The 21,190-nt window shown below is 47.8% G+C and overlaps 1 protein-coding gene across 1 annotated transcript in view; it reads left to right on the forward strand.

Moving 5' to 3' along the window:
• Nucleotides 1–9,685: 9,685 nt before the first annotated feature.
• Nucleotides 9,686–21,190, forward strand: part of LOC139321820 (transmembrane protein 132B-like) — a 259,956-nt gene continuing 248,451 nt past the window's right edge. The window contains 1 exon segment of the mRNA XM_070950725.1: nucleotides 9,686–9,827. Coding sequence (XP_070806826.1) covers nucleotides 9,686–9,827 — 142 coding nt within the window.

Genomic DNA, 21,190 nt, shown 5'->3' on the forward strand with positions numbered 1-21,190 from the left:
TAATTTGTATCAAAGGGAACAAATAAGCATGCTGCAGTGTTTGATTTCCTGGGAGCCTGGCCTCAGGTGTAAACCTTCCCCAAAATATTTCTCGCATGAGGATAGAGCAGCAAAGTTAATCGTCCCTCCAATCCTGCAAAGAGATTCAGCCTCTCCTTCGGAACTCGGTACAAAATGTGACATCCATGGAGCATATTAAGAATTCATGAAAAGGGAAGGCATTCAAGAAAAATAAATAAAATAAATTCGGCTGATGGATGGAAGCTTACATTCCGTTTCTCGGGAAGTCTTCTTTCCAGCAGGGAAGGACAATTCAAAACCAGCGGTAGCGAAGGCTGAAAAAAGCTTCGGTTCTCTCCGTGTGTCTGTATAATATTGATGCCACTTGATCAACCCTCTTTAAAAAGCGGCGACAAATAATGAAACCTCTCCTTCCTGCCTCTCGGCAGCCAAATTTATTTTCCTCTCGAATCAAGCTCAACAGCAGGGTTTTTTCTCTTTCAATTTCCTGCCTGCTCTTCCAGGTTTCTGCTCTGGGGTTTTAGATTCCAAAAACTCCAGAGTGCTTCCTGGCTGTGCCCAGGTCTCCATTCACACAAGCACTTTGGCCTCAGCTGGTGCCAACTCTGGGCTTTAATGGTCTATTAGGGTTTTTGAGCAGTGGTGGGATTCAGCCGGTTTGGGAGAACCGGTAAATTGCTGGCTGGCCCCTCCCCTGAGTCCCCACGCACCCCATTTTGGCTCCCAGGTAAGTGCAGGGAGGCCTAGTAGGCCCAAAACGGGGTGCGGAGGGGGTGCAGCAGTGGTGGGTTACCCCTGGTTTGGACCGGTTTGCAAGAAATGGTAGTAAAACCGGTGGGAGGCTCCGCTGCCTGCCCCGGATGTTGTCATCAGCGACCTGCGCATGTGCAGTCGCTGTTGTTTTTCTGTCCTCCCTGCCCCACCCTCCACCAAATTTTGAAGAGGCAGTTTGGTGTAGTGGTTAAGATGCTGGCCTAGAAACCAGGAGATGGAGAGTTCTAGTCCTGCCTTAATGAAAATTGGGTGTGTGACTTTGGGCCAATCCCCAGGAGACGGTGAGTTCTAGTCCTGCCTTAGCCATCAAAGTCATCTGGTGACCTTGAGCCAGTTCCTCTCTCTCAGTCTAACCCACCTCAAAGGGTTGTTGTGGAAAAAAGGGCTATTAGTTATATTTGCCACCTTGAGCTTACTAATAAAGTAATAGGATAACAATCTAATAAATTAAAATAAAGTTGAATGCAGGCTTGTACTGAAGTATCTTGTATATCTTCTCTTCTTATTCCTTTCTTGTTAGAGTAACAGACCTGAAATATTTTTCAGTGACGTATCTGAACTATATGGAAGCTGCCCAGAATTCTTTCCAATTGGGCGGCTTTAAAAATCCAGTCAACCCATCAATCCTGAATTAAAAAAAAGTCAATGCCAGACATTTTCCCAGCCCAGAAAAATGTTATGGATGGGATCTCTTCAGTCAGGATTGAATTAAACCTGAAGGGATCTTTCCTTTTGAAGCTAAACTAAGACTTTTAAAGATTTTGGCTTAGATATGGCCAACGGTCGGACAAAGAACCAATCAGAGGTGAGCCCTCACAAACTTGCACCTATCAAAAACCAGTTTGGCTAAAGATTTTGTTCAGTTGCCTGTAGATGACTGAAGATGTCAGCCAAAGTTACCAAGTGAAACATCAGATAATTTTCTCTGCTGGACCACGATCGTCAAAACGCTTCCATCACCCCCAAAAAATCCTACAAATTCTTTCAACCAAATTTAAGATTCTTCCCTTGACTTCCCAGGTGTCATATTTCTCCTGCCTTGCCCAAGTCCTTTTCCTGCCTAAAGAGTTAGCCCAATCTTGGGATCACCTCCCTTCTCTGCTTCGGAGACAAAGAGCTTCTGGTTCTCACCTTCTTAGTCATATAACGGGTTCTACGGACGGAGTGGGAGACCCCCCCCAAGCAGTTTATCTGCTCTTAATGAGCCCTCCCTAAATCGATCCACTGATTCCGCTTCGGAGTGGGAGGTCTATGAAATTTTAATGCCCTCTAACAGTGGTGGAATTCAAAGTTTTTTACTACCGGTTTTGTGGGTGTGACTTGGTGGGTGTTTGTTGGTGGGCGTGGCAGGGAAGAAAAGGATACTGCAAAATCTCCATTCCCACCCCACTCCAGGGGAAGGATACTGCAAAATCCCCATTCCCTCCCCACTCCAGGGGAAGGATACTGCAAAATCCCCGTTCCCACCCCACTCCAGGGGAAGGATACTGCAAAATCTCCATTCCCACCCCACTCCAGGGGAAGGATACTGCAAAATCTCCATTCCTACCCCACTCCAGGGGAAGGATACTGCAAAGTCCCCATTCCCACCCCACTCCAGGGGAAGGATACTGCAAAATCCCCGTTCCCACCCCACTCCAGGGGAAGGATACTGCAAAATCCCCATTCCCACCCCACTCCAGGGGAAGGATACTGCAAAATCTCCATTCCCACCCCACTCCAGGGGGAGGGTACTGCAAAATCTCCATTCCCACCCCACTCCAGGGGAAGGATACTGCAAAATCTCCATTCCTACCCCACTCCAGGGGAAGGATACTGCAAAGTCCCCATTCCCACCCCACTCCAGGGGAAGGATACTGCAAAATCCCCGTTCCCACCCCACTCCAGGGGAAGGATACTGCAAAATCCCCATTCCCACCCCACTCCAGGGGAAGGATACTGCAAAATCCCCATTCCCTCCCCACTCCTGGGGGAAGGATATTGCAAAATTCTCATTCCCACCCCACTCTGGGGCTAGCCAGAGGTGGTATTTGCCAGTTCTCCAAACTATTACCAGTACAGGCCCATCTTCTCATTTATTTATTTATTTATTTCTTTATTTCTTATTTTATTTCAAATTTATATACCGCACCTTCTCTCGAAAGACTCAGGGCAGTGTACAGCCAGATAAAAACATACAATACAAACATTAAAAAACAATTAAAAGGATATATATTAATTTGGCCCCAGTTTAAGATAACATGTCGATAAAGAGACAATTCAAGGGCCAAGAGATAACACGCATCTTTCTGGAGGTTCGTTCATGGGGAAGAAATTAATACAAAAATTAATATGACATATATCTACATCAATGTGTACCAGGGCAGAGTGATTTCCATCTTAAAAGTATTTTGTTTCCATCATGTTCAGCATTCTAATCTTCCTCTTTGTTCCTTATTTTTATACACCAGTCACTTTTAAAATGTGGGCATCCAACCTCTTGGCTCCCTCCGTGCTGAAGGAAAGGCACTCTGCGCGTGCTCTATGGCACCTTCTTATGACTTTTGTTTATTTCATCGTTTTGATTCTTTGCACTGTTGGAAGAAACATCCTTCTAGGTTCTGCTCCAAGTGGGGAAAACAGACACTGGAAACATGGAGACTGCTTGGAAAGATGGTTTAATGGTGGACAGGATCACATGGCTTGAGTTCCTGAACAGAAAAAGGGGCAGATACAGTAAATCCTCGGGTTTTTATGCTCTCTCTGGCTCTGCATTTCTTGGGGCCCCGAAAGAGTATCCTGATTGGTTGTCAGACTCCCAGGGGGTGGGGGTCTTGCTGGCTGATGCAATCTTCCCAGGTGCCATGTGGTGAGCCTCTGTCTAGATGGGTCCCATTGTGTTAGTTTCTGTTGCTATTGTGTTGAGGGCTAATCCTATCTTTGACAATTCCTACTATGGCTCTGCCTGAAGGAGGTAGATCTTTGTTATGTAGAATAGACTGGCCCAGGCCTTAATGGCCCATTGACAAAGGGCGGGGGGCAGGAAGGTGGGAGCTGCTTTGTCTTTAAAATATGCTTCTCATATTTCTCATACAGGGAAATATAATATTCTGCCTTTTTCATATTTCCTAAAATATTTCACTCTTCCAGGAAAGGGGTGGGTGCTAACTTCCTACAATCCCTACTCTTTTTTTTTTCAAAACGTGAGTTTTGAAACAAGTTCTTGGCAAAAGATTAAAATTGATCACATCAGGGAGGCTTAATGGGTGCTTTTAATTTTCTAATGCAAAAGGGAGGCATTGATAGAGGCAACAGAAAAGAATTCCTTCAGTGGCTTCCAAAAGCTTTCAACCATGAAGGTCTAGCAGCCAGGAAAAAATTTCTGGTAAGAATTTTACAGTATCCAATTTCTATGCCAATTAATTTCAGACTTCAGATATTACTTTCTGTGAGCTTCCAGTCAGGTTTCAAGCAAACACATGTCCCAAAATTTTTCACAGCCATGATTTTCCTTTAAATTGCAGGCTGCCCATTTCCAAGGGTTGGTTACTGAACCTGTCCTAGCTCTTAGTTTAGTGCATCCAGGATTTGTGAGTCCAAATTGAGGTTAGCCAGTGTACAATATCCATTCTTTTTTTTTTTTTGGTGTTACACATAATGAGCCCTGGGATTTCTGCTCATGAGACCACCAGTGCAATATATCTTCCTTTACTGGGCAACTGGGCAGCATCATTTGTGAGTCACAGTCAGGGCTTGGGTTTTGGAGATCACTTTTCTGCTATCTCTTCAAGTGAAGGAATTGCCTGAGGGGTATTGCTTCCTTCCCCATGGAATTAGCAGGGAGGTAAGACTACTTGGGCTTTTAGTGCTACAGAGCAAAAATCAACCTAGGGGAAGCTTTGTGTGGAGGTAAGTGAAGGAAATAGTTTCAATCTAATTCTGAATGGTGTGTCTCTCTGTGTGTGCATGTGTATGCAGCTACTTTTACAATACAGGCAATACAAACATTTTGGACATATTTCTCCTCTCCACCAGACAGAAATCTAGAGTGTACATAACTTGCTGTGGCAATCACTCCCAAATACAATTCTTACAATAAACTGATTACAATATAAATGAGACAAGAAAGAAAACTTTACAATGAATTTCCACCCTCCACCCATAGTCTTTCCAGCTGTCTTCTGAGGATTGAAAAGAGTCTTTTGGTCTTTACTTGTACATCTCAGGGTCTTTTCTTTCATGTCTGCTGGTAAAATGCTTGGTGGTAAGGCTGGTCAGTCAGGCTTGGAAAGGTCTGCTCCACTCTGGTTGCTGTGCTGACTTTCAGTGGAGACTGGATTCAAACCCAATTCCTGGTTCAAACAGATGGAAGGTCTCCTCTGGAGGCAGCATCTGGATCCATGTGCTCTGCTTCCACAGGTTGCAGAGTCCTTTGTGCAAGCCTGAAAGACATGAGAACAGGGTCCCCTCCCCCTTTTTGTGGGTAATCTTCCCAGGAAAGGCAATGTAACAGGATTAGAGATGGGGGGGGTTAGATAGCTTGCAGGCAGAGTTTGAAAAGAAACAACACAACAGTATTGCAGTTACTAAACAGATAATGCAGTTTCAACAAAATGGAGACACAACAGATAAGAAAACTGGATTCACATGCCTCAGGAAAGAGATGAACAGGTAAAACCCATTTAAACACATACAGTAAATGCAAGACTGATTTTTTTCCTTGTAAACAAACTTAAAACGTTTCCTCATAAACTTGAGTTGTTACTTTAAGATACAGAGAGGGAAGGAGAAAAAAAAAAACCAGAAATAGAATGTCTCCCTACTCTGTTTTTGTTGGCCAGACAAATACAGGGCAAAGGCTCTTTCCTTCTTTCCTTTTTTTTTCTCTCTCCTCTCTCTCTCCCATTTTTCATTGTTTCAACCTTTTTTTTTTCTTTTCTAACAATTTAAAATTCTTGTCTCTAGAGATCAGATACATTTTACAGTTACAATTACCTCGAGGGCGCCCAAAGACACACACACATAAAACAAAGAAGATGAAGAGAAGAAAACAGAACTCTGAGATTTCACACACACTGATCATTCCCACATAAATCTCAGTTAAATTAGGGAAGGCACAAATCTTAAACATACCACGTGGTTGCATAGAAGACAGAGAGAAAACAAACAAACAAAACAGACAAACAAAACAAACAAAAAAAACCCCAACATTCCTATTTATGTATTTCCCTTTTCTTTTAAGTACCTTTATTTAGCCAAATTTGTCTCCCGGTGTTATCTCTTAGCAAAGCCCATTTTTGACACAATTTTCCTAATTTCCTTTTATCCATGCCCCTCAATATGGGCATCCGCCTGGCGTCCCAGGCCGCGAGCACTTCATCTACTGGGGTCCCCGCCACCCGCGAACTATCGCTACCCATGACCCTTTCCTTTTCTCCGGAAGGATCACTTCGACTTAACCGGGTGGCACGCTCTCAGTTTTCAGAGGAAAAAGCTCTGGGAAGGACTTCGATTCCCTTGCGAAGTATGGGCCCCTTCCTCTAGGGAATCACCACAACTTTTCGGATCCAAAAAGGGGATCCGCGAGGACCTGCTGACCCCTGCAGCCAGGTGTGGGCACCTCCTCTTACACACACACACGCTCGCCCCGTGTCTGGGCTGGACAAAACCGGGTTTCCCTTTCACAATTTATTAATCCCCCCCTTTTTCACACGCTTGGCTTTCACTTGGCTTCCATTCCTTTTAAACACAAAGTTCCACGTTTGGCAACCCCCCCTTGCTTTCTCTATCCTACCGGTCATGGCTTGGTGGAGCTAGCAGTAGGTAGAGGTGCGGCTAGAGGTTGCTCAAAGAGGTGGAATCAGACTGTTTTTCAGGTGGAATCCCACACACACACATCCTCCTTCCCTAACAGAAGGTCCTGTGCTCTGGCAAAACCCCCATGCTCTCCAGACTGTTAGTCTTTCTGCGGCTAGGAAATGCACAGAGGAAGCAAGATCCAACTGTGATTGGGAGAAGGGCCTTCACTCACACACATGCAGGCATACACAAATTTCCCATGCTTTTCCATACTTTAAAATTAAAATTTAGAGGTACTCACCTTCTTTCCAAGCAGCATTTGAGCTCAAACTCAAAACCCCTTTAAAACCTAGTTCCAAATGGCCAAGGTCCAGGAAAACATACCCACAGACTCAATGGGTCTGCTGCTAGCAAGGGAGGCTTACCTGGGCCTGGTCCATTGGTTAGGTTAGCTTGGAGTCCCACTGGCTCGCCAATTGTTGGAAGAAACATCCTTCTAGGTTCTGCTCCAAGTGGGGAAAACAGACACTGGAAACATGGAGACTGCTTGGAAAGATGGTTTAATGGAGGACAGGATCACATGGCTTGAGTTCCTGAACAGAAAAAGGGGCAGATACAGTAAATCCTCGGGTTTTTATGCTCTCTCTGGCTCTGCATTTCTTGGGGCCCCGAAAGAGTATCCTGATTGGTTGTCAGACTCCCAGGGGGTGGGGGTCTTGCTGGCTGATGCAATCTTCCCAGGTGCCATGTGGTGAGCCTCTGTCTAGATGGGTCCCATTGTGTTAGTTTCTGTTGCTATTGTGTTGAGGGCTAATCCTATCTTTGACAATTCCTACTATGGCTCTGCCTGAAGGAGGTAGATCTTTGTTATGTAGAATAGACTGGCCCAGGCCTTAATGGCCCATTGACAAAGGGCGGGGGGCAGGAAGGTGGGAGCTGCTTTGTCTTTAAAATATGCTTCTCATATTTCTCATACAGGGAAATATAATATTCTGCCTTTTTCATATTTCCTAAAATATTTCACTCTTCCAGGAAAGGGGTGGGTGCTAACTTCCTACAGCACAAGGAAGCATCTGTTCGGAGTCCAAGCCTGCACGAATCCATCCACGTGGCTACGGGGGAGTTAAATTTCCTCGCTCTTAAATTTTCTTAGAAACCAAATCTGCCGTTTTTCATCCAGTTCATTCCCGCTGCTAAAACACAGTTTGTTTGCATCCTGGCTTCCCCAACCAAGCCACAGTTTAAGCCGTAACAGGCACAGTTCACACAGTTCCAACAGACAATCCATCCCAGTAGCGGGATAAAACAACGGGGTCTCTTCTGGGTTAGTGCCACAAGTGAACCTGGCAAGCCATGGTTTATAACAAGACGCGAGTGGACCGACTGAGGCAGTGGTGCCCAGTCAAAATTATTATACGTTGCCTGTTTGCGGCTCAGAAGGTGGAGAAGTCCAGCAGGTTGCAAAACCGTGATTTATAGCTCAGTCTGGGGGCTACAAACCCAGCCGGTTCTTGCAACAAACCCTCATTAATCAAGTCGTGGCTTAGCCCCCAGGAGCAAGGTGCGGAGGCCGCTCTCTCTAACCATCCTCGTCCCCCCCCCCCCGCGCCACCCCGTACATTCCTGTACCCCACGGCCCACGCAGCGCGAACCCTAAAAAGGAAGCAAGCTCTTCCATTTCTCCCACCCCCACCCCTCCCGTTTCGATTTCATAATTCCGGCCACTTTTTGCCTTTTGCAAAAAAAAGAAAAAAAAAAAGAATTAAAAAACAAAAATGCAGCGAGGGGAAATCGGGTACACAGGAGAAAGAAAGAAAGAAAGAAAGAAAGAAAGAGAGAGAGAGAGAGAGAGGGAGAGAGAGAGAGAGAGAGAGTGAAAGGCAGGCGAGCAGGGGTCCCCCGGGGTCCTCCCCGGGGCCCCCCTCCTTTCCCCTCCTCTCTCTCTCTCTCTCTCTCTTTCTCTCTCTCTCCCTAAGGCAAACTGCCCCTCTCTCCATCCTTCGCCCCCCCTCCCCCCAAGGGATTGGCTGGCAGAGTTTGTCAATCGCCGCTCTTCCTCCTCCTCGCCTCCCCCCCCCCATTCCGGCTTGAGCACAGAGTTTGCGCCAGGAAAAGAAACCGGGCGCTTCTCTTCCTCCCCCACTTCCCCGGCCCCCCGCCCCGCTTTTCTCTTCTTCCTCTCTTCCTTCTCCCATCACTTCTTCGGGCCGCCTTTTTCTTGCGAGCCCACCGAGATTTAAGCTTCTTGGGTTCCGACTCTTTCCCCCCCACCTCCTCCTCCTCCTTCCCCGACACCGGCACTGCCCACCTCCCTTCTCCTCCTTCTTCCCGTGCGCGCGCGGGGGCGCGCCTGGCTGGCGATGGGACCGGCATGGAAGACGATGCCGCCGCCGCCGCCGCCGCCGCGAAGAGGGGACCAGCCCTGGCGCCCGGGCGCAGCAGCCGGAAGGGAGGCTGAGCGCCCCCCGCGCCCCTCTTAAGCTCGGCCCCTTCCCTCCCTCCCTCCTTGAGCCCGAGAATATCCACTCCCCCCCCCATTACTCAGAGCGGGGTTGCGAAGCTTCCGTGCAATTTCTCCGAGGGGGAAGAGTGTGCCAAGGCGCAACCCTGCGCGTGCCAGGCTTGGGGAGGGGGGGGTTTCTGTTTTTTGGAACATAAAAGCAGGAAGGGGGGGCTGTCTGTTTGTCTGTCTGCCTGGGAAAACTGCCCCCCCTTTTTTTGCCCGTCCCTCCTTCTGCCTTCCCGGGAGGAAAAGAGGCTCTCCCCCTCCCCAATTTTTCTCCCCCCCCTCCCCAAACCCCCACCCCCCAAAACAGCTGCTGGCGAGAGCCGAGGTGATGCGACGCCCACCTGACTTCTCTCCTGCTGGCGCCCTGCCCGCCGCCCCCGTCGCCGGCACTTCGGTCTTTTTGGGGAGCCCCCGGCCCGTCTCGGAGGAGAACTCCTGGGGTCGGTGCCCCGCCGGGGTCCCCGAGAGGCTGGGCAGGCAGCGAGCTTGCCATCGCGCTCCGCGCCCCCGTTGCCCGCGCGGGGATCGCGGCTCCCCTTTGCTCCTCCCGAATTGGGGGCGCAGGGCTTGAGAAGCGGCGCGGGAGGTCTGGGGAGGATCGGGATGGACCCCCGCTGGCGCTGGGAAAGAGAAGGAGGAGGAGGAGGCACCATGGTTGCTGCTCCGGCCGGGACCAGGCGAAGCCCAAGCCTGCGCCCTTCGGTGCTGGTGCTGCTGCTGCTGCTGCTGGCCGTCTTCGGTGGAGGTAAGGCTGCGAAGTTGGTCACTTAAGCTTCAAGTTGTTTTCTTCTTCTTTCTCATTTTCCTCCTCCTCCTCCCCTTCCTTCGTTCGTTCCTTCCTCCTTTCCTTCCTTTTTCCTCCTCCTCTTCCCTTCCCCTTCCTTTTCCTTCCTTCCTTCCTTCCTTCCTTCCTTCCTTCCTTCCTTCCTTCCTTCCCTTCCCTTCCCTTCCCTCCTCCTCCTCTTCCCTTCCCCCTTCCCTTCCTTTTCCCCTTCCTTCCTTCCTCCTTACCTTCCCTCCTCTTCCTCCTCTTCCTTTCCCCCCACCCTTCCTTCATTTCCTTCCTTCTTTTCCTTCCTTCTCTTCCTCCTCTTCCTTCCTTCCCTCCTCCTCATCTTCCCTTCCCCCTTCCCTTCCTTTTCCTTCCTTCTTTCCTTCTTTCTTTCCTTCCTTCCTTCTTTCCTCCCTCCCTCCCTCCTTCCCTTCCTTCCTTCCTTCCTTCCTTCCTTCCTTCTTTCCTCCCTCCCTCCCTCCCTCCCTCCCTTCCCTTCTTTTCCTTCTCTTCCTCCTCTTCCCTCCTTTCTTCCTTCCATCCTCCTCCTTCTCTTGTCTTCTAGTTCTGTTCTTTTCTTCAGGCGGGACGCCTTTCGCTGTAATCACCCTATGCTAAATGATATTTGACATTCCACCATGGCGTAGTTGCAAATCGCAGGAACTTTAAATTAGCCAGACTTCCCCTTTCTTTCCCCAGGAGCGATTGTGGTTGATCCAGGAGCTCGATCCTACCTCCCGCAAAGTCGCTGCTTGATTTGCAGGGTAGCAATTCACCAGGTGAAGCACTCTCTCTCGAGTCACCTGGCCTGTTGTTCTTGTTGGCAAGCTCTGGCGTTGTGGGGGGGAGGGCAGGCGGGAGAAAAGTCCGTTTTTGTGTTCGACTGCTGGCCATGAAAAAGGAAGGTTTTTCGTTGGTTTTTTTTTTAAAGCAATCCTTTTAAGTTGCATTCTTTTCATGCTGAGGAATTCACGTTTGCAGAAGGCATGGAACGTGGGCGCAGAAGGAGGCACAAGCAGTGTCATCCGTTGGGGTTTTACAATCCAAGACCGTTCTGGCCTGGCCTTGTTGGCTTGGCTGTAAGACCCGCTCACTTTCAACAGCCTGCTCTCCCATTTTGCAGAAGGGAAAAACCGAGGCCAGGGGGCAGTATCACAGACTAGGCAGGTCAGTCTAATAGAATAGAATAGAATTCTTTATTGGCCAAGTGTGATTGGACACACAAGGAATTTGTCTTGATGCACACACTCTCGGCGTACATAAAAGAAAAGATACGTTCATCAAGAATCATAAGGTACAACACTTAATGATAGTCATAGGCTACAAATAAGCAATAAAACTGTTTAGAGACTGCTCGGTCCAGTCAAAAATAAGTGCCGCCAGGATGACCCAGGTACGCATAGTCCCCGACTTAAAACAGTTTGTTTAGTGACTGTTTGAAGTTACAATGGTGCTGAAAATAGCAACTTGTGATCTTTTCCCACACTTACGACCGTTGCGCCATCCCCCGTGGTCATGTGATCAAAATTCAGATGCTTGGCAGCTGACTCGTATTTATGACGGTTGGATTGTCCTGAGGCCACATAGTCTCCTTTTGTGACCTGATGAGTAAAATCCACTGGGAAGCCAAGATTCACTTATCAGCCAGGTTATTAATTTAAAAGATTGCCAGATTAACAGAGTTGGAAGGGACCTTATAGGTCATCTAGTCCAACCCCCGACCCAAGCAGGAGGCCCTACACCATTTCTGACAGATGACAGCCCAGTCTCTTCTTGAAAGCCTCCAGTGATGAAGCTCCCACAAATTCCGAAGGCAACTTCTGTTCCATGGGTTGATTGTTCTCACAGAACAATTTCAGTGATTCGCTTCTTAACAACGGCGGCAAAAAAAGGTCGTAAAATGGGGCAAAGCTCACTTAACAGACGTCGCGCTTAGCAACAAAAAGTTTGGACTCCATTGTGGTTGTAAGCCAAGGACTGCCCGTACGTTTCTCGGCACACGTGTGTTAAAATATTCCTTCATCCATGATGCTTGGAAGATGAAGATGAATAAATCACGTGCCGTAACCACGACGGGATGACATGAGAAAAAGTAGACCTCCAAGAGGTTTACAGACATGATGGAGCGCTCGAAAACGCATCTCGGGAGGAGGTACAGAAGCTACCGACGTGATAGCTTGGCTTCCCGAGTTCTTTTAGATCTCTGCGTCTCCCTAAACATTTCTTGGCTAGAACATTGCTAAGATCTGCTCAATTTTGCCCTGGGCCTTGGCGTCACCTCTCTCCTGGCTGCTGAATAAGGTTCTTAGATGTTGGCTTCCAAGGTGGTAGGAGATGCAAGCTGATTGTTCCAGTGAAGGATGGACGTTGGAATCGGGCTAGCTTTTGAGTTCCTTGCCATCGCGAGAGAATTGTGCCAATTCTCTTATTATTTGGTTAACTAATTGCATCTTTATGGCCTGGCTTTAAAAAGCCCCCAAACCTCCCTAATCTGTCTATATTGGAGTTACTGATACGTTTTGATCTACCGTAAGTCAATTCTTCTTCAAGGCAGCGAGAACAATCAACCCATGGAACAGAAGTTGCCTTTGGAAGTTGTGGGAGCTTCATCACTGGAGGCTTTCAAGAAGAGACTGGACTGCCCTCTGTCAGAAATGGTGTAGGGTCTCCTGCTTGAGTGGAGGGTTGGACTAGATGACCTACAAAGACCCTTCCAACTCTGTCAATCTGTAACCAAGATGATGAGGGGACTGGAGGCTAAAACATCTGAAGAATGGTTGCAGGAACTGGGCCTGGCTAGTCTAGTGAAGAGAAGGACCAGGGGAGACAGGATAGCAGTCGTCCAATATTTGAGGGGCTGCCAAAGAAAGAAGGGGGGTCAAGCTATTCTCCAAAGCACCTGAAGGCCAGACAAGGAATAATGGGTGGAAACTGATCAAGGAGAGATTCAACCTGGAAATAAGGAGGAATATTCTGACAGTGAGAACAATCAACCGACGGAATGGAAGTTGCCTTCAGAAATTGTGGGAGCTTCATCCCTGGAGGCTTTCAAGAAGAGACTGGACTGCCATTTGTCAGAAATGGTGTAGGGTCTCCTGCTTGAGTGGGGGTTGGACTAGATGACCTATAAGGTCCCTTCCAACTCTGTTAATCTGTAAAGGCAAAATCCAAGAATGGCTTCTGAGAGACTCTTTAACATGGAAAAATTTCCCCATTCAGTCCGTAGGGAAGGTTTTTTTTCTTTTTAAACCTTCTGCTGGAGGGGTTGTGAAATACCCGGAATGGGACTGACAGTCTGAAAACACTAAGAAGTCCTTGATGAAGAGAAGTCTTGAAGGTGAAGGTTATCCTTTCTGCTTATCAGGAGGGAATGGGTTGCTGGCTCCCCCCACCCCCCCGGGGGGGGACGATGACTCAGTGTCATGGCTGCATCTCACCTATCTGAGCTTCATGAGCTGACAGCCTGACATGGGCCAGGACCCGAGGAGGGGACCATGGGTTGAGTGTAGAGCAATTATTCCAGATTTATGAGGCCTCGTCCCTCTCTCTTCTATAGGGAGGGCTCCTAGGGTCTCCTGCTTGAGCAAGGGGTTGGCCTAGAAGACCTCTTCCAGCTCTATTCTGATTGATTAATTGAAGGTGAAGTGTGACTTCTGGTCATTTCTGGTGTCCTTGGCTATAATATATAAATCATTCTCCATTGCTTTCTTCTCAGTTTCCCTGAGACTACTTGCATGGTGTCCCAGCTATGGACTAACCAGGTTCTCCACTGTTCGGCTTTTGTAGGGATCAACCAAGGTCAGCTAAGCACGGCTGGTAGGAACCAATCATACCCTTAGATCTGTTTGGCATGAAGGTCCATGCATCTGGAAGAAGGCTGATCTAGAATAGAGCAACCATAAAGCTTCTAGATGGTTTTGGCCGTCCTACGGAGGTCCATTGCATGGCTTTTCATCACCTCCTTGGTGTCCAAGGAACTGAGATCCCTGACTCTAGAGCCACATTGAAGGGATATCACATGTCCTCTTCCTTCTACAATTGTCCACTGGGAATCAACCCAATGTTTTGAGCGATGCTGAGCGCACAGCTGTGGTGGAATTATCTACTGGTTGTTAGGGAGTCTCTGGTCTGACCTTGTTTGTTTCCAAGGTTCACGCAGAGGTGGGACAGGGGAAGTTCATCTCCGGATAACATCTTGAGATCCTGCGGGCAACTGATTTCATGTCGTGAAGTAAAGGCTCTTCCTTCTATCCTAGGGTTGGTCGGTCAACGTCGAATCTTTTTTCTGTCCTTTTTCTTTTTATCCGTGTTCAAGGTTCTGATGAGCTCGAGTTTTGATCAGCTGCCGTCATTCGGAGAAGGATTGATTGTTTGCGTTTCTGGATACTTAAGCTTTTATTTATGAATATATTTGCAACGTTTTTCCACCCCCTCATGGGCGTCTCTAAGCAATCTGCAACCTCCCGGCTTACAACCGCATAACTCACGCCGCTTTCACAAAAGCAATTGAATAGTCTTCATTAGTTGCAGAAAGGTTCATTAGATTGCAAAATGGGACTTTTATTTTTAGGATCTGTTCTAAAAGAGAGGTGAGAAAAAAAATATATAGTTGCTTCATTGCTTGGCAAGATGCTGCAAGAGAGAGATAATTTTTTTTGGTGAGCTGGAGTTCCATCTCTGGGAAAAAAATATGCTGGTTTTTCGAGAGCCGAGTGAGGAGATTTTTTCTAGATCTCTTGGGGGGGGGGGAGATAAACCTAGATCTAGATTCCTTGAAAAATCTAGATGGATCTAGATTTCAGATCAAGGAGAGCCTTTTTTAGTTGCAAACTCAGTGGGATGCTTTGCTTCAGTGCTGTCTCTTTAGCCTACCTTACAAGGTTATTAAATCAACCAAGATAAAGCTGGTTTGATTAAAGAAAGGAGAGAAATGAGGGATGGTTATTCTAACAGAATAACAGAGTTGGAAGGGTCCTTGGAGGTCATCTAGTCTAAGCAGGAGACCCTGCACCCTTTCTGACAGATGGCAGCCCAGTCTCTTCTTGAAAACCTCCAGGGATGAAGCTCCCACAACTTCCGAAGGCAACTTCTGTTCCATCGGTTGATTGCTCTCAGTGTCAGAAAATTCGTCCTTATTCCAGGTTGAATCTCTCCTTGTTCAGTTTCCACCCATTGCTTCTTGTCCTGCCCTCAGGTGTTTTGGAGAATAGCTTGATCCCCTCCTCTCTGCTATCCTGTCTCCCCTGGTCCTTCTCTTCACTGGACTAGCCAATTCAATCCTATAAACAGAGATGTCGTTAGCTTGTTCAGAGCTTAGTCTGTTGGACCAGCCCAAATCTGGTAACCATCCATCTATTTGAGGATGGTCATAGCTTAGTGTGAAACCAGTCAACTGGGCTTATTTAATAAGCCACGGTTAAGCCAACCAAGACCAATAGGCTGGGCTCCGAAGGTAAGAATTTCAGTCTGTGCCTTAGTATAGGTCCGTGATGGCGAACCGATGGCATGTGCTAGAGGTGGCACGCAGCGTCCACTCTGTGGGCATGTGAGCTGTTGCCCCAGTTCAGCTCCGCCACACATGCATGTGCGCCTCCCACTGGCCAGCTGGTCTTCAGGTCTCTGCCACACATGCACGGGGTGTGTGTGTGTGCACAAGCATGCGAGGGGGCAGGGCGCATGCGGGGGGCCGTACCCGCATTGCATTTTGGGGGTTCTGGCATGCACGCATTCACACACACACACACTTTGGGCACTCGGTCAGGAAACGGTTAGCCATCATTGGTATAGGTTTGGGATGGCGAACCTATGGCATGTATGCCACAGGTGGCACACGAAGTCTTATTTGTGGGCATGCGAGCGTTGCCCTAGCTGAGCTCCAGCACGCATGCGCACACTGGCCAGCTGATTTTCGGGCTTTCTGAGACCACCAAAGTCAGCAAACGGACTGTTTCTGGCCTCCGGAGGGCCTCTGGGGAAGGGAAGGCTGTTTTTGTCCTCCCCAGGCTCCTAGAAAGCCTCTGGCGCCTGGGGAGGGTGAAAAACGGGCCTACCAGGCCAACCGGGCCATCACATGACAAAAGCGGGGGGAGCATGGGCTCGTAGAATTATGGGTGTGGGCACATGCGCAGGGGGCAGGGCTCGTAGAATTATGGGTGTGGACATGCACGTGCACAACCACCCCGCACTCCCCCCACTTTTGGCACGCGATGGCCAAAAGGTTAACCATCCTTGGTATACTGTAGGTGAACGGTCCTCTTTGTACAGTTTTTTTAACTCTAAAAATTGACCAAAAGGATCTCCCCTTTTACATTGGTTTTACATGGAGTAGAAGTCGACACTGATAAAAACTTTTTTTTTCTTTTCATTTTGGTTTTCTTTGGTGGGACTGGGCACGGGGGGGCCGTGGCCCATGTGCCGGGGCAAAAGGCTGGGGGAGGGCCAGCCGAGGAGAAAAGTTTGTGGCTAATAACGCAGAGGCGAAAACCTTGAGGAGCCAAAAAGTCCCATTCCGTGTAACCGAATCCTTCGGTTTTGTGCCTTCTTTCCTAATCCCTGGGTGGAGTTAAAGGACTCTGCTAAGCTCAGAAGGCTGGCCTTTTTCTTTTTCTTTTTCTTTTTCTTTTTCTTTTTCTTTTTTTTTTCTTTTTCTTTTTCTTTTTCTTTTTCTTTTTCTTTTTCTTTTTCTTTTTCTTTTTCTTTTTCTTTTTCTTTTTCTTTTTCTTTTTCTTTTTCTTTTTCTTCCCCTTCCCTTCCCTTCCCTTCCCTTCCCTTCCCTTCCCTTCCCTTCCCTTCCCTTCCCTTCCCTTCCCTTCCCTTCCCTTTTCTTTTCTTTTCTTTTCTTTTCTTTTCTTTCTTTTTCTGGTAAGGAATTACCATAGCTGAACTCCCTTGATCAATGTTGACAGTTTTCTCGTCTCTGTCTTTAAAGTAATGAAAATCGGGGAAGGCCACGTTGGCTGGTGAGTGAGCATTTTGCTACTTTAATCAAATTCTTTTAAGGGCTAATGGCTTTTTCTCCATATGGGGAAGAAAAAAAAAAAAATCAACCGGGCAGGCCTTTCAGAGGGAAACCAAGTGGGGAAACTGGTTCTCTTGTCAAGCAACGGCTTCTTTCTTTGCTACGGAGGGGGAAAAAAAATCCACTGTGATTTAATTTCTCTGCCTCTTTGTATCATCTGCTTTTGGATCTGCATCGAGGCCGTGTTGTTTAAGTGAGTCCCCCACCCAGCCCCCAATTGGACCAAGGATTGGCAAATCTGATTGTCAGGAAAAAGGGGATTTGTTTTCTGTGTACCCCAAGTGTCCATGATGTTTATTTGGAGGGGCAGATTTGGTGTGATGTTTCGGTGCAGCAGTTCTAGATTGGTTACGGTGCAGTGCCGTGTGTGAATTCAGACCTTTTGTAACAAGCCATGGTTTAAAGCAAGCGGTGGTTTAGCAAGACGCGTTAACACCCCTTCTCCAGGGGTGGCCTTCAAAATTTTTAGCAAGGGGATATCTACCCGGTTGTTGGGTGGGCGTGGCCTAGTTGGCCTCCTGCACCACGGCAGGGTGTATGTGTTTTTGCCCTCCCCAGGCTCCAGAGGCTTTTCTTGAGCCTCCAGGAGGGCAAAAATGGCCTTCCCAGGCTCCGGAGGCCCCTGGAGGACGGAAATGGGCCCGTTTCTGGCCTTCCTGAACTTTTGGTAGGCTTGTTTTTCACCCTCCCTGAGCCTCCGGGCGTGCCCTGCCCTTACCTGCATCCAAAACGAGCCGCATGGGGACTCCTGGGAAGGGTGGGTTGGGGTGGGCAGGGCCAGCCAGGAGTGGGATATGGAGGTTCTCCCGAACCCTTGTGAACTCCCAGCAGCCCACTTCTGGTTTCTACATTGGTTACAGTGCAGTGCCATGTGTGAATTCGGACTTTTTGCAACAAGCCATGGTTAGAGCAAGTGGCGGTTTAGTAAGATGCATTAACACGCGTAGGCCCTTCTCTGGCTTTCTCAAATGTATACGCCTCATTTATTTGTTCCTTTTTTTAAAAAAAAAAACATAAAACGAAGTCTTCGGAGGACTCTCTCTCGGCTTACTTGATAAAATCATGTCTCTCTGTGTGTTACTGGCTCTTTTGCACATACAGAAAGAGAAGTAATCTTAAGTGTCACACGAGGAACTGTCCTCATCATAAAACATCGTGGCAAAATTCACAGATCGCGAGTCGCAAATTACATTTTTCTCTTTCTCGAGAGAGAGAGTAGGTGGGTTTTAATCAAACTCTCCCTGGGTAATGCAGCAAGGCAAATGGGGGCACTTACTCGCTTGTCATCTCAGCCAGATGGGGGGCCGTGGATGATGGGGAGGGAGGCCCCTCGGAGAGGTTAAGTGCATAAGTCTTAATTTTCCCACTGAAGCTCACCATACGCTGAGAGAATTCTTAAAGAGGGGGAAAGAAAAAAAAAACCACCAAAAAATTCAATACAAGGCAGTCCTTGATTTATGACCACAAATGGGATCAAAATCTCTGTTGCTAAGCTAGGCAATTAAGTGAGTTGCATCTGATTTAATACATCTGGAGGGCTCTAAATGAGAGATGGGATAGTTGGGAGATCACATCTGTCTTGATCCAGGAAAGCGTTGATGCCAACAAAAGAGAATAATTACAGCTCAGGATGGAAACAAGGGGTCCTTGGTGGTCTTTGAGTTTGGTTGGGTTTTTTTTGCAGACATTTCATTACCCAACTAGGTAACATCACCCAACTAGGTAACATCCCTGGAAGGGAGTGGGGTTTGTAGAGTGGCGGAGGAAAAGGAGAAGGAAGGAGGAGGAGAAGGACTCTGGGGGTCTTTGGTGCTCTCTGAGTTTGGAGGTTTTCTTGCAGACGTTTCATTACCCAGGTAGGTAACATCATCGGTACTACAGTACTGGGGCTGATGATGTTACTTAGTTGGGTAACGAAATGTCTGCCAAAAAACCCCACCAAGCTCAGACAGCACCAAGGACTCTGCAAAGTGTTGATGCGAGTCTTCATCCAGCTGCAAAGCTTTGCAGGACAATCTCGGGCCAAAGGCTGATTCTGAGCCTCGACTACCCTACATAGTTGTTGTGAGCCTTGCTTGCTTGCTCCCTTCCTTCCTTCCTTGGACATTTGACATTCAGATCTCCTGGGAAGTGGATCAAAGCCTGAAAGTGCCAATCTTCTCCAGCTTGGCCGAGCCTCTCTTCAAATGGGTCATCAAGGGACCTTCCTTCCTTCCTTCCTTCCTTCCTTCCTTCCTTCCTTCCTTCCTTCCTTCCTTCCTTCCTTCTTTTTTTCTTTCTTTCTTTCTTTCCTTCCTTCCTCCTTCCTTCTTTCCTTCCTCCCTAACTCTTCCTTCCTTCCTTTCTTCCTAGCCCTTCCTTCCTTCCTTGCTCTTCCTGCCTTCCTTCTTAGCCCTTCCTTCCTTCCTTCCTTCCTTCCTTCCTTCCTTCCTTGCTTGCTTGCTTGCATTCCCCCTTCCTTCCTTCCTTCCTTCCTTCTTAGCCCTTCCTTCCTTCCTTTTCCTTCCTTCCCCTTCCTTCCCCCTTCCTTCCTTCCTAGCTCTTCCTTCCTTCCTTGCTTGCTTGCATTCCCCTTCCTTTCTTCCTTCCTTCTTAGCCCTTCCTTCCTTCCTTCCTTCCTAGCTCTTCCTTCCTTCCTTGCTTGCTTGCATTCCCCTTCCTTCCTTCCTTCCTTCCTTCCTTCCTTCCTTCCTTCCTTCCTTCCTTCCTTCCTTCCTTCCTCCCTCCCTCCCTCCCTCCCTCCCTTCCCTCCCCTTCCCTTCCCTTCCCTTCCCTTCCCTTCCCTTCCCTTCCCTTCCCTTCCCTTCCCTTTCCTCCCTCAGTGCCCCACTTTTCAACCCACAATCGTCATTCTTCCTCTGACCATTGCTTTCCGCCTCCTCGGCTGTGGGTAGCTGCTACCATGGTGAAAAAAACGAAGCTGTGGGCGTTGTTCTTTGCCTGCTCACATGGATGGAAATATTCCCTGTGCCTCTCTGTTGTGTGGCTTGGCCATTGCCAAGTGGCATCGTCAGCCGTTTTGCGTGGAGTCTTTCGACGTTAGATGTTCTGCATGAGTGGTATTTCCAAGAGATGCACCCTGCACATTCTTGCTTTAGAGCAGGGTTACTCAACCATGGCAACTTGGAGATGGGTGGACTTCAATTCCCAGAATTCCCCGGCCAGCTATTCTATGCTGGCTAAGCAATTCTGGGAACTGAAATCCACCCATCTTAAAGTACGTAGCTAGGGAATTCTGGGAGTTGAAGTCCACCCATCTTAAAGTTGCCATGACTGAGAAATACTGTTTTTAGACGCTGGCCACCAAAGAACTGAGGCCATGGGAAAATCCTATTGGTAATCTACGGGGCAAATTTCATGTTTTCTTTCTGCAAACAGATCTAGTTCTGCAAGTTTCTACAAACAGTGGAGGGGGGGGCCCCCCAGAAAACCCACTTCGTCTGGGTGTTTCATTTTCTTCCTTTTTAATTATCATCTTCAATTTGTCACGCTTGGTCTCAGAGCACAGTTAGCTGACACGTGGCTCTCGCTGATCAATATTCCTTCACCAGGTCGAAAATAGTTTTTTTGTGTGCACGTATGCATATATGTATAATAAAAATCAATCGGAACCCAAATTGGATTTGATATATTTCATGATTGGGAGATGATAGAGTTGGGAAAGAGCGGCTTTGCTTGGGAAATGTTGCTGCCTCGGTGATAAAACACTGAGAGCGAACTGGAGCAGTGGTGGGTTTCAAATTTTTTTACTACCTGTTCTGTGGGTGTGGCTTGTTGGGTGTGGCATGGCTTGTTGGGCGTGGCAGGGGAAGGATACTGCAAAATCCCCATTTCCTCCCGATCAACTGCGACTCGGGAGGCAGAGAATAGATGGGGGCCAGTCAGAATTTTTACTACCGGTTCTCCGAACTACTCAAAATTTCTGCTACCGGTTCTCCAGAATTGGTCAGAACCTGCTGAAACCCACCTCTGGTGGTTGGATTTGCACCCTGGACGGGAAAAAAGAAAAGAAAAGAAAAGAAAACCACAAAGACAAAAAAAAAAAAGCCACACTTGCCCCTTGAAGAAGGAACAGGCAGAATCCCTCCTGCAGTGAGCCGAGTGCTTGAGTCAGATTTAAACGCTGTTTAAGCACGGAGTCCTGGTCTGTTACCCCAATTCTGAGCCGAGTGCCACTGATGCCCGTGGCTGTGAATTCAGAGTTAATAGTGAGATAATTAGAGCAAGAAAGGCTAATTGATTTCCTATCTCTAATTCTGTACCACTTAGTACTTAACGGGGGTAAATTTATCCCCTTTTAAAAAGGAGGGGGAAAAAA

The sequence above is a fragment of the Pituophis catenifer genome, unplaced genomic scaffold (genome assembly GCF_029215685.1).
Source record: "Pituophis catenifer annectens isolate HBS135680 unplaced genomic scaffold, rPitCat1.0.hap2 SCAF_10, whole genome shotgun sequence".
In the NCBI taxonomy this organism is placed as follows: Eukaryota; Metazoa; Chordata; class Lepidosauria; order Squamata; family Colubridae; genus Pituophis; species Pituophis catenifer.